Genomic DNA, 13059 nt, shown 5'->3' with positions numbered 1-13059 from the left:
ATATTCTAACTCATATTTTTATAATGAAATAGTGAATTTTAAGGAGTAGTTAACTGTAGTTGAGAAAAAACACAAACTAAAATTTTAAACCTGACTATACACTAGCATTTTTTATAAGTTTCACTAGGATTTGATTTTATTATTTTATTGCTAAATGGAAGTGAAGTGGAATTGCTCAGCTGTGTCTGACTCAGCTTGCTATTAATGCTTAAGTGATTTTTTTTAAAAATATTTTTTTTTCTAATGATTTTCAGACTTTTAGGCACATGTCCAACACATTTAATTAATACTAAAATCATGTTAACTTACATTTTGAAAGGCAATTCAATCTGCTGACCACTAGAGGGCCAACATGTTGCACTAAACAACATTTTCCAAGTCTGTATACTCAATTATTAAATCCTATATTTTGGCATTTAGGTAGCTAACATATAATACCTTCAACACGTTTTGCTGGTGGTTTCTTTTCTTCAGGTAATGGTAGCAGAAGAGGGATGGGAGGAACAGCCGTAGGAGGAATTTCTAAAAAACATAAATGCCATCATGAGTAACATGGTTTGGTTTCTCATTTTATGTGAAATACAATGAAAAGTCTCATGCATTTCTTTCAGTTCTTCATAGTAGCAGATCAATAGTCAGACCACATAAAAATAGCATCTATTTATAATTGCAACTACTCTTTTGCTTTGATTTTTAATTACACCGTGAAGAAGATAAAGTGGGAGGATACTATGGTTTGGCACTGGCAACTTTCTAGTGGTAGGTAGTATATTGCTTGTTTTTTGTTTGTCTCATGCTAAGTCGTGTCTGACTGTTGGGGCCCTGTGGACTGTAGCCCGCCAGGCTCCTCTGTTCATGCGATTCTCCAGGCAAGAATACTGGGATGGATTGCCATTCTCTCCTCCGGGAAGTATTCCCAACCCAGGGATCAAACCTGCATCTCCTGCATTGCAGGCGGATTCCGCTGAGCCACAGGGAAGCCCGGGGGTAGCATATTGCTGCTACCATATTCAAGACCGGGGCTGGGGCTGTGGTGGTGGTGCTGGGCCTTTCTTACCTTCTGGTGGTATTGCTCTGATTGGCATGGTTGGAATTGGAACTCTGGAGTCAGGAATATCTGAAAAGAGACATTTAATAATGATAAGCACTGAAAGACTGAAAGCTCAGATATTTATTAGACAACTAAGATGTGTTTGGTTGTTAGGCATTTTCAACAGCAGAATCTAAAATATAGATATGAAGATATTAATATTCTTCTGTAAGCAGCCACACATGCAAATTCATTCCCTGTGACAATCTGTTTTATTCTATGGCCACACTGTTTGACCTGATCCTAAAAGTCAGCTGAATGTGACCTCATTACCTCTCATTTCCTAAACTCATAAAGCCTAACATTGGTATTATTTTCCTGATGATAATTTTACTGAATAATATTTTATATTAGTTTGGCTTCTATCACTTACAAATTACACTGAATGTATTGTAAGCAAGGATTTTTTTTTTTTAACTTACCAGGAGGCTTCATCTCAAGTTTGATTTCTGCAAAATAAAAAACAATGATATTTTAAAAAATTTAATAGAATTGTCTTGGCAGGTTACTTTGTCGCCAGAATCGCAGTGTGATTTGAATGGGGTGTTTTCTGACCTTTGGTTGTCAAATACAGCTCTGCGGTGCTTCTCGCTTCGCCTCTGGGCTCCAGTCGAGCAATTACTGAATAGACACCTAAGGGAAAAAGATCATGAAACCTCTGCGTTCTGATATGTTTGAAAACAACACTTATTTATTTAAACATAGTATTCATTTATATTTTTCTTTCCTAGGAAACTAACCTAGATAGAGTCATAGAGTATAAGCATAAACTAGAGAATACATACATAAAACAGGAAAAGCCTAAATTATATATTCACAGGGACATTGTCCATTAAGGTACCTTCATCATCTGGGGTCACGTTGTGGATGGTCATATAATGGCAGCGACCATCGTTCCTAAAGTTGTATTTCTGGCTCTCGGTCAGTTCTGTTGGGCCTTTGTACCAAGTTACAATGGCGTCATCGAAGGAGACTTCACATTCGAAGGTGGCAGACTGGTGCTCACTCACAACAATGTTCTGTATGCGCCTTGTAAACTGAATTGGTTCAGCTGTTTAAATACAAAAAGAGTCCACATTTAGTTTGTATGGGAGGAATTTCTTTCACTGTGCTTTTCCCTCAGATGTTCAAAGTCTCTATCTTTTTATCTGATTGGAGAATAGCAGAAAAGGGCTGAAAATATAAAACAAGAAGAAAGTACACTTCTTCGCATCAGTACCAAAAAATTATCTCAATACTTAAGTGTACTCCTGCTAAGATTAATGTGGAAACGTTTAAAGAAATCCTGCAAGTCCTTATAATATTCACATGAAGAAAATAATCAAGGTACTTATAATCCAGAATAAAACTTTAAAAATGTTAGTGAAATGGGGGCTTCAAAAGAAAGGGAACATAAACTTCATCTTACTATATACTTTATTCGCTTTTGAAATTCTTTCCTCTGTAAAATAATTCTGTCTTTCAGGTTCTAGAACTGTTTATTATGTGACCTTCATAACTTTCCTTGTGAAATTATTTTAAACTCAGTAGGAAATCTGCTCTTCTAAACTACACAGGATTCATTTTGAAGAGTTCTGAAACCTGCTTTGCAAGCACCAGTGGGCAGGCATGGAGTCACCCCTTGCAAATGGCAAGGTGTACAGGAGGAGATGGGGCTGGAGTGGAGATCCTCCTGCAAAACTTCATCTAGAATTCAATGTGTCACAGCATTGTGAGCAGCTTAGATATCATACATAGTCTAGTGAGCTTTTTTATTTTTTTTAAGGAGCATATAAAAAATAGGCAATTATTTAAAAAATAAGTGGTTTCAACTGGATCCTTTAAATTGAAAACTATTAAAAATTTCTGGATTTTAAAATACAACCAGACCTTGGTATCAATTGTAGAGCAAGTCAGAGATTTTGAAATGCTTATATAAATAAGAAGGCACATAAGTTATTATTTCAGCAGCTATAAATGGGTAGCAATGCCTGGAAGTAGAGCCCATCATTAGAGCCAAATGTTGCTGAATACAGTCCAAAGGTGTAGGTCTTTAGGAAAACAAACGTTGCTTCTAAATCTTGACATTGCATTTCATTTCAGAGACTCAGAAGGTTGGAATGTGATCTTCATATGAAATAATTGTTTTTGAAAAATAGGTGCTAATCACATATCACATATATTATTAATTCTCTCTATACAGTTTCATACAGATACAGTCAAACTGATTTCTATAAACAAAATGTCATCTCCTAACCAAGACATATAGCCATGAAATCTGGTCCTTTCTCTAAGATTTATTTCTAGGATTCAAAATCAGAGATGTGAGATTTATGGCATTTAGTAGAATTGCAATAAATTATTGCACTTAGAAGAAATCATGAAATTTATCAGAAATCACTGTTAGAAAGGCATATCATAGTTTAGATTGAAATCTACTGGTCAAAAGAACTATAAAAATGAATCAGCACTTATGGCAACACTTTTGATTTTGTATAGATTTTGAGACATGAGTGAATGGACTGCTATGAGTGTGTTGGGAAATGAGATCGCACAAGCACTTTCGATACATGCAAAGGCAAGGGTGCAGGGGTTGTGCACAGTATTTGCCTCTGACTGACGCTGTGATAACTCCAGCCATACTCTTTCACCCACCTTCAATTCTGAGCTCTGCTGAAGTTTCGAGGTCTTCGTGTTTGCAGGTGTATCGACCCTGGTCCTCTGCTCGAACATCTGCAATGGTCAGCTTATGGACTTTGTGCTCCACTTCCGTTTTGTATCTACCTTGGGGTTTAAGGATTCTGCCATTTCTGAACCATCCAGATTTTACGTTTGGCACTGAAAACTGGCAGGTCATGGTACAAGTCTGGCCTTCTTTCAAAGTTACATCCTGAAGGTGCCGTTCCCAGGCAGGCTCTGTGGGTATAATACAGTACATATTTTGTTTGATATCACATGTGATGTATTCAAAAGTAAATTCATCTCATAAGTTTTTTTTTTTAATAATAAAATTCTTTTTACTTACCAATTACAGTTAGTTTAGCACTAGCAATGTGTGGACCACACACCAATCTGTAATTGCCCTGATCCTTAAGTTGACAGTTTTTGACTCTGAGTGTATGTCGATCACCATCAATGCTTATTTCAAACTTATCACTGGGTTCCAGTTTTTCAGTCCCTTTGTACCATGAAAGCTTGATTTCTGGATAATTAATCTTAATGTCAATTTCAAACACAGCATCATTATCTTTCAAAACTGTCTGATTTTCAATGTCCTTGATCAGAGTGACAGGCTAGGAGAATAAACAATTAAAATGCATTAGTCACTCCTTCCCTTGTAATTTCCAATAATTTGTTCATTTTGTGATCAGCATGATTCATTTTACCTCTGTCTGTGACAGCCTTTGCTGAATAAATGATACAAGTTCCTCAAATTCCTTCTCTTCCTTCTCTGACTTCTCGATTTCTTCAATTTCCTAAGGAGAAAAAAAGTAGAATTATTACATATGGAAAAGATTTTGAATTAAAAGATGGATGATTATATTCAGCTTCCATTCTTGATGGTGCTTAGGTTATATTAGGATATTATACAACTGTAGGGTCTGGAAATTCAAAAGGCGTAAGCTAGATGTTTCAAGTGTGGATTTTTAGAGTTTATACTATACACAAAAGAGCATACCAATCTGTGTGTCTCTTCTCCTTGACTTTCCTTTAGCAGTTCAAATGCTTGAAGAAGACCCCGGAAATCAGTGATTCCATACATGCGGGCATATTTTTCGTATTCTTTTGGATCAACATTTTTGAGAAGTTCCATGATATCAATTTCCTCTTCTTCCCCAGCTCCTTTCTTTAAGACTGGAGTCCTAAATGAAATAAGAAATCAACATGAATTACCTCTCTTCTACTTATTCTGAATTGTCTATCATCATTCAAAGATTATAATTAAATTTTTTTCACAAAGTTATAGTCCTGTGTTCTTTATTTAATAACTACTAGTTTTACCATGTTAAACAAACAAACAAAACTGTGAAACAAACAAACAAAAAATGTGGGTTTGGAGACGGAGTGGATTAAGATTGGACCATAGTGCCAAGTACAGGGACTGATCAAAGAGTTTAAGAAAGGAAAGAAAACAAGTATTTTTGTAAATTTTACAACAAAATAGGCTACTGAAAGAATAAGGAAAAATGATAACAATCATGGAAGATATTAATACAGAACACATATATATCATGGGAAATGTGTAGAAATTAAATGTTGATTGATTAATCATGATGAAACATAACTGGTATTGATATTACTGGTAATTATGAAAAATGTTTAAAACAGTTGATCTAGAAAGCCATTCAGAGTAAGGAAAATTACATGTAGAGCCAAAAATTTTATGTCTAGACACAAATTTATCTATAGGCCATTTCCTTTGTTCAAAGTTTTAGTAAAAATTTACTTCATTCTCAAAGCTTTCTGATGATTATTTAGAAATTGACATTAAGGTACCACTAACTTCCACTCAAATTCTATATATTTCCTCATCTGTTAAAATGTCTATGTGCTTATTTTCTTTCCCAATCTGAATCTTGGAGGGGACAGTCCACGAAGGGAATATTACCAAAACCGATGTTTCACGGAACTTACTTTTTCAGCATTGCTCTAAGATCTCCTTCAATTTTCTCTTGTTTCTTCCTTTCATCCACCTGTAGATTAACATTACTTTCAATTTCACCATGTTTATTAAATGCAACACATCGGTATAAGCCAGAATCGGTTTTTGTGGTGTCTCTAATTTCCAGTTTTGCTTCATCGCCTTTTTGGTGGATCAGTATTCGACCTCCTTGGTTCAGCTGTCTCCATTTGCCTTTTGTCCACTTAACATTTGGAATTGGGTCACCTCCAACTTTTGCAATGAATGTTGCAGTGGTTTCTAAGGAACAATGAAAACAATTCAATAAAAATTTAATCTTCCAAAACCAGTTTTTCTGAAATTAAATCGGTAGTAAAATGTACAAGATAGATGAAGATGTACTTTTCACGAAGTACTTACTTTCTACAACTCTGATACTCTGAGGTTCTGATATGAAGAAGAGCTTTCCATCTACTGCTGCTTTCTTAGCTGCTGGGATGGCAGCTGGTTTGTCTAAAAAAAAACACATGTACATGTTTTGTTATCACAATTACCTTAAAATTGCAATAAATAATTTTCTTTGAAAAGCAGACTTTAAGAGTTTGGCAATGTCACAAATATTATGAACTCTATATGAGTGGATTGCAGAAGATAATGCAATTTCACAGACATTTAAAACCAGTTACAGCTACTGCAAGCAGACTGAACTACAATCACATCAACAGCATCAAGTTTTATACCTCTAGACTTGGTTTCATTACATAGATTTCCTTTAGGGATATAATATCAGGCTATCTGACATTATTAGTTAGCATTGCAACTTGACATGAATTTGAACAAACTCTGGGAGACAGTGGAAGACAAAGCAGCCTGGTGTGCAGCAGTCCGTGGAGTTGCAAAGAGTTGGACATGACTTAATGACTTAAATATAACAACAACAAGTCAGGCTACCTTATGTCACATTATTAAACAGGATCATTTTTGGAACTCCATTTAGTCATGGTTTTGGATATGGTGGAAAAAAGTGTCAAGAAATGCGATGGTGAACTTGGGTACTTTCAGAAAAATGGAAATTACTGTCATGACATGATCTAGTATTTCAACTACAGGGAAGAGGCTATAAATTGCAAATGAGCAATAACTGATGTTTCTAAAAATCTAATTTCACTCTTGAATTGTAATCAGCAAACATAAGCAGTTAATCTGAACAGTAGTGTCAAGAAATCTGTACCTTTAATGGTCACTTTTGATCTGGAAGTGTCACTTCCAGCCACATTGGAAGCTTTACACACATAATCTCCTGCATCTGCTTTAGTCACATCCTTCAGTTCCAGCACCGCGGTCCCATTAGCAAAGCTGAAGCTGCATCTGTCCGAGGGCTTTATTTCTCTGCCAGCCCTCAACCACTGGATCCTGATGGGTTCTGATCCCCAGACATGGCAGCTGAGTTGTACAAATTCTCCTTCACTTGCTGTTACTGGGGTAAGGTGCTGATCAAACACAGGTGGCTTCTTAGGTTCTAGAATTAAAAAAGGTATTTTCATGAGGAACATAAAAACAAAACAGTATTAAATTCCAGAAAAGAACGTTTTGCCTCTAACAGGTAGCACTGATTGCTATAGTAGAATTGAATCACGTGCCTTTATTTCTGAAAACACTGGTTACACGTGTTGGATTTTAAAAACAGAAAAAGGTTTAAAAACAAGCAAAGAACAGATGCCATGCTGCCCATGAATTACCCAAGTGACGGTGTCCTGATTAAACACTACGAACACTGCACCGGCAGTTACTATAAACTTCGGTGTCACATGGTCTACTACTGATTCTCTCAAACTTGTGGGCAGCTGTATTTTCACTGAACCCTAAAATCTAAGAGCCTGTTGGAGAATTCTGCTCATGATACGTAATGCTTGCCATCCTTTGGGAAAGAAAGCCAACACTTGAGTAATCCATGAACCCACATATTAATATGTGATTTTCCTTGATGTTCAGATTTAGTTATTATATGTAGCTACAGTAGCATTTAAAAACCCAATCTTTGCCCAAAGGAATGAGGAGTTGAAGCTCAGTGCTCAAGTGAAAACCGATGAAGAAGACATCAGTAACATGATAGGAAGGCTTTGTACAGCTCAGTGTTATGTAATGATTTTACTGAATGGTTCTGAGACCTACATTTAAGAAGAATAAGGCAACATTTATGATCGCACAGATGAAAACTTTTGATGCCTTACTCTTTAAAATTCTATGTGTTAAAAAGCCTCAGAAGTCTATAGAAAGTATTTATCTATCTACTCAGTGGCAAAACCATCATGAATGTAAACCATGAATAAAAGCCACCACTAAGCACATATTCTTCATCTTACTAAATGTGTTTAAATGCATTTAAGTCCTATTAAGTGAATGACAAAATCTGAATTACAAGTTAATTCAATGATATTACCTTATTAGTAATATTAATCTATTGATGATATTAGCCTATTGTCTGGGCACCCTGAAATGGCCAGCTAGATGATCAGAGCTGGTAATTAACTCCCAGCTGTTCAATGAAGTTAGGTTGCAAAGTGATTTTGATGAACTGCCTCATAATCATCTGGATGAAGCCATTACAGTTAGAAGATCAGATTGAAACAATCTCCTTAAACAATACAGTCTATTTCTTTGCCTCAAGCTATGACTGTATATTTATAATGATATACATCTTTCTACCCATTTTTTCTCTTAGAGTAAATTTCATCCTTTTGCATGAGATTAATATTCATTTACAGGATAAAAGCTTTGGGCAATATATGTCAGACATAATGCTTTAGAAATATCCTTAGAAAAAGAGTATGCTTCAGAATGTGATAGACTTCATAATAAGCAAAGCTAATACAGTATTCAATGACGAAAATTTTTCAAAATTTAAAAACAAGTGTGCTTCATAAAAATTTGTATGTCACTTATGCATGAATTTCAAAGTAGCCTTAGACTTCTAACTACCTGACAACATTTTGGGATGTGATTTACAAGCTAAGATATATAGTCTATAATATGACACCTACTTTGCTGGGCCAAATAATACATATATATATTACAAATAGACATATAATACATACATATACATATATACAAATAATTACAAATAATACATATATATATATATCTTAGTAAACATAAGTGAGATTGTAGCAAGCCAATTAAATAATATATATCTGGAATCCAGAAGTAGGTTTAGATGTCAGAAGAAACACACATGGCTGTCTAATGGGCAGTAAGGAAAAACGCATCACGCTGGGGCAGTCAAGGAGACTCACCTTTGATGATGATCGAAGATGTACACAGAGCAGAGCCTGCATCATTCGACACTTTGCAGGTGTACAAACCGGCATCGTTCATGCCTGCCCTCTTGATTTGCAGCAGAAGTGTGTTGTTCTTGAATGTGATTTCACAGTTAGACGTTGGATGGATCTCTATGTTATTTTTGTACCAAGCAACAGAGATGGGTTGGGAACCAGCAACACGGCCCTCAAGTTTGAAAGAATTCCCTTCTGTTTCTTCCACTGTCTCTGAGAGTTTTTTCGTGAAACTTGGTGGGATCAGCCGCTCTGTAAGAAAGTTCAAGGACATATGAAGTGGAATCCAGAAGTAGGTTATTAATAGGAGGCTTTTCAAGAGAGAGAAGCCATATTTTAGTTTAAAATCAATGCTGACCAACTAAATACAGCATATTAGTGTAATGTTCCTAAATATTTTGCCTCCCTCCACAAGTTTATTGTATTTATTTTTATTTTTAAATTAAAAAATTTACTTTATATCAGAATATAGCTGATTAACAGTGTTGTATGTTTCAGTTTTAACAAGTTTATTTTAAACTGTTCTCTGATTTATAGGATGGATGATAAGAATAACTTATGGCCAGTTACAGAACCAGAGATTTGTGAAAAGTAAAAGCAGGGAGAGAGAAACTTTAGAGAAATGCAGATTTTAAAAGATCATTTTTTTTTCTAGAGAAACTTATTTCTTCTGAAACATCTTTTTTTTTAATGTCAGTGGTTCAAAAATGTCCTAAATGAAAAAGAAATCCTAAATATTATCTGTTCTAACAAAACTGCACACTTAGGCCATGATATGCAAAGATACCTTTTATATTGAGCTGAGCTGTAGAGGAGTCCCTCCCCACTTCATTGACAGCATAGCAGGTGTACTGTCCAGAGTCTCCTTTGTCCACTTTTAGGATGGTCAGGTGGGCACTGTTTTCCACATAACTAATCTGGTAGTTTCCACCACTTCGGATCTCTCTGTTGTCTTTAGCCCAGGCGACCTTTATTGGCTGTGTCCCAGTCACATGGCACTCAAAGTCCGCACTCTCTCCCACCACAGCATCCACAGGGGCCAGAGGGATGTCAAAGAAGGGGGGGTTCTTCCCCTCTGGGAGGACAGCAGAAAGACAAGGTTTCAGGCTCCATACCTGACGATCCTAGGTCACACAAATTGCCCTCCCCTAATTTCAAATTTAGTTCTAACAATTTTACTTACAGAAACAGAAGCTTAGGAATTCACGCACCTGTGAGAATGAGTCTGGCACTGGAAGAAGCCGATCCTATAGGATTTGTAGCTGTGCAAGAATATTGGCCTGCAAAACTCCGATTGGTTTGAAAAATGTTTAGAGTGGCCACATTATCTAAAAATGATGCTTGTACGTTGGGGCTGTCTTTCACTGGCCTGCCATCTTTAAACCAAGACACTGAGATAGGTTCTGATCCGCTGATGGCGCACTCAAAAACAACTGGCAGCCCAACAGTTTCCTGAATGTCTCGCAACTGTCGAGAAAATGATGGTGGAAGCTTTTGCTCTGTAGGAAGAGAATTAAAGTAATGAATACTTCTGGACATTTTGAATTTACTGAATATTCTTCTCACAATTATTGTTACCTAGATATGGAATTTCTATAAAAATATCAGGATATCAGGAGGTATTCACAACTCTTGAATTAATTTGGATTCAGGGAAAAGCAGGGAAATTTTTGGAGCAAAAGTTTTAATTTGATGGCATGCTGATGCATGGTATGGAGAAGGGAATGGCAACCCACTCCCTGGAGTGGAGAATCCCATGGACAGAGGAGCCTGGTGGACTACAGTTCGTGGGGTTGCAAAGAGTCAGACACGACTGAGTGACTGACACTGATGCATGGTAGGTATAAAAATATCTAAGCCAACAGAAAACCTGATTAGTTAAGGTATATTTCTGGCATGTAGCAGATTCTCTTCCTTTTTAAGACTGCCTTCCAGCAATCTGAATGAGACACTCAGGGAGTAGGGATTTTAAAATATGGTTATTTGTTTTTCTTAAAGATTTAATTATAGAGGCAAATGATGGCATGATCCTTCTAACTGAAGATTTAGTCATTTTATTTCTCTCTGTAAAGGTGATCGAAAAAGATAATCTGCTAATTTGTAGGTAGAACTACTTAAGCAGAAAACTTTGCATTTAGAAAGATTTTCCCAAAAAGAAAACCCTCACCAGATATTTTAAAAGAAACACATTCATTCACTTTAAAAATATTGCAATCACCTTGAACAGTCAGGAAAGTTGATGAAGAAACTTCTCCCACACTGTTTTCAGCTCTGCAGATATATTCTCCGCTGTCATTACTATCAACCTGGTTGAAAACCAGTGTAGCAACGTTGTTCCTAAAATGCATCTTGTAGGTAGCCGTAGGTCTCAATTTTGTATCTCCTTTAAACCAGGACACTGCAATTTCAGGGGTCCCACCAAGCTGGCATTGTAAAGAGGCAGAATCTCCAACAGTCACCTTCACAGGCTCCAACTGCTTGACAAAATATGGTGGTTCTACAGCCAAGAGAGAGAATCAGTCATGAAGGAGGCATGCCAGGATGGCTCTATGTATGCAAAGATGGGAAAGTGCAATCACAACGAACCTAGTATCAGGATCTGTGCTGAACAGGAGTCTTTTCCAGAAGTGTTCTCAATGTAACAGTTGTACTGTCCTGCGTCCTCCACTGTGCTGCTTGGGATTTCCAGGATCGCAGATTTTTCAGTTGTGGTTATGTTACACCTCTGAGATGGAGTTACGTTTATGCCATTTTTCTTCCATGTCACGGAAATGGGAGGCGTTCCAGTGAATGTACCCTCTAGGATCAGAGGTTTTCCTTTCTCTATGCTGTAATCATTGAGCTTCTTTACAAATCTGGCTGGGGCTGTAGCAGACAAATAGAAAATATGATATCAAACACATACACACATAGATATGGGGATATCTAGTACTTCACCTATGTTAACTGTAAAAATGCAGAATAGCAGTCAAACAAACCTTTTACGTAGAGATGTGTTGTACAAGAAACTTTGCCAGCTTCATTAGTAACGATGCAGGTATACTCCCCGCTCTGTGATGTATCTACATCAAACAACTCCAGTTCAGCAACTGAATCCTCCAAAGACACATTACATCTGTCCCCTGGTACTAGTTCAGTGCTGCCTTTGAACCAGCTAACACTGAAAGGGGGTGTTCCTTTTACAATGCTTGTGAAGGTTACGTTGGTTCCAGTTAAAACATCCATGGGGTCAGGTTTCTGAACAAAAGATGGTGGTTCTAAACAAAAAAGCACATATCAGAAAAAGGTTAACAATTTTGAATTTTGATTATAAAAATGTTTAATGCATAATGAAATGTAATTATATTTTACTGTATTTTTGACTGACCTCTCACAGTCAAAGGAGCACTGCACTCATCAGAACCGGCCACATTAGTAGCTATACACGTGTAGTTGCCAGCATCTGATTCTTCCAGCATGTTCACAGTTAAAGCACATGTGTTATCCGTCAGGGTGGTCTGGTATTTCCTTCCAGTGCTAATCTCGTTTCCTTCATGGAACCAGGAGACACAGATTGGAGGTGATCCATAGACTTTACACTCCATTACCACCGAGGAACCAGACAGACCATTTGTCTCTTTCAATCTTCTTGTGAATGAAGGAGGAACAGTTCGGTCTGAATGTGATAAAAATCAAACAAACAAGGGACCTCAGTTATAAAATGATTTGAAGAGAGAATTATTGTCTTTTTGATGGAATATTCCTAGGTCCATCTGGCTCTTTTCTGGGGGTATCAAAGAACTGCCTGAGGCTTCACACAATGGAAAGCCTTGAGAATCAATGGGCAAGATGTATTAGTTGACTTAGGAATTTTGGTCTCTCTTTGCTGTGTATCATTATGTGGAGAATTATTCCAGCATAACTGACAGTAAAAACCACAGTATCCTTATTCCTTACTCAGGAATTAAGTTTTATTCCTACCACCCTGAATCGTGGTAATTCCTCCAAGAGACAGGAACAGAACTTTTGGGCTTGCTTTTCTCCTATCTCTATAATGA

The 13059-nt window shown here is 36.8% G+C and overlaps 1 protein-coding gene across 4 annotated transcripts in view; it reads right to left on the bottom strand.

Annotated features, from left to right (window-relative positions):
* Positions 1 to 13059, bottom strand: part of TTN (titin) — a 272102-nt gene that overhangs the window by 165835 nt on the left and 93208 nt on the right. For 2 of the 4 annotated variants that reach the window (XM_068969318.1, XM_068969319.1), the window contains 19 exons: positions 12390 to 12677; positions 12001 to 12279; positions 11609 to 11887; positions 11241 to 11519; positions 10234 to 10521; positions 9810 to 10097; positions 8984 to 9274; positions 6922 to 7209; positions 6111 to 6203; positions 5705 to 5990; positions 4749 to 4932; positions 4456 to 4545; positions 4095 to 4362; positions 3725 to 3985; positions 1932 to 2141; positions 1646 to 1723; positions 1513 to 1539; positions 1058 to 1117; positions 439 to 522 (listed from right to left, as the gene is read on the bottom strand). The exons of the other annotated variants lie outside the window; for them this stretch is intronic. In XM_068969318.1, the coding sequence (XP_068825419.1) occupies positions 439 to 522; positions 1058 to 1117; positions 1513 to 1539; positions 1646 to 1723; positions 1932 to 2141; positions 3725 to 3985; positions 4095 to 4362; positions 4456 to 4545; positions 4749 to 4932; positions 5705 to 5990; positions 6111 to 6203; positions 6922 to 7209; positions 8984 to 9274; positions 9810 to 10097; positions 10234 to 10521; positions 11241 to 11519; positions 11609 to 11887; positions 12001 to 12279; positions 12390 to 12677 (3921 nt within the window). The remainder of the gene's footprint in view (positions 1 to 438; positions 523 to 1057; positions 1118 to 1512; positions 1540 to 1645; positions 1724 to 1931; positions 2142 to 3724; positions 3986 to 4094; positions 4363 to 4455; positions 4546 to 4748; positions 4933 to 5704; positions 5991 to 6110; positions 6204 to 6921; positions 7210 to 8983; positions 9275 to 9809; positions 10098 to 10233; positions 10522 to 11240; positions 11520 to 11608; positions 11888 to 12000; positions 12280 to 12389; positions 12678 to 13059) is intronic. 4 annotated transcript variants of the gene reach the window in all.

The sequence above is a fragment of the Capricornis sumatraensis genome, chromosome 3 (genome assembly GCF_032405125.1).
Source record: "Capricornis sumatraensis isolate serow.1 chromosome 3, serow.2, whole genome shotgun sequence".
NCBI classification, from domain to species: Eukaryota; Metazoa; Chordata; class Mammalia; order Artiodactyla; family Bovidae; genus Capricornis; species Capricornis sumatraensis.
Note: the sequence above shows the minus strand (reverse complement) of the source record. Positions and strands in the feature narration are given on the sequence as shown.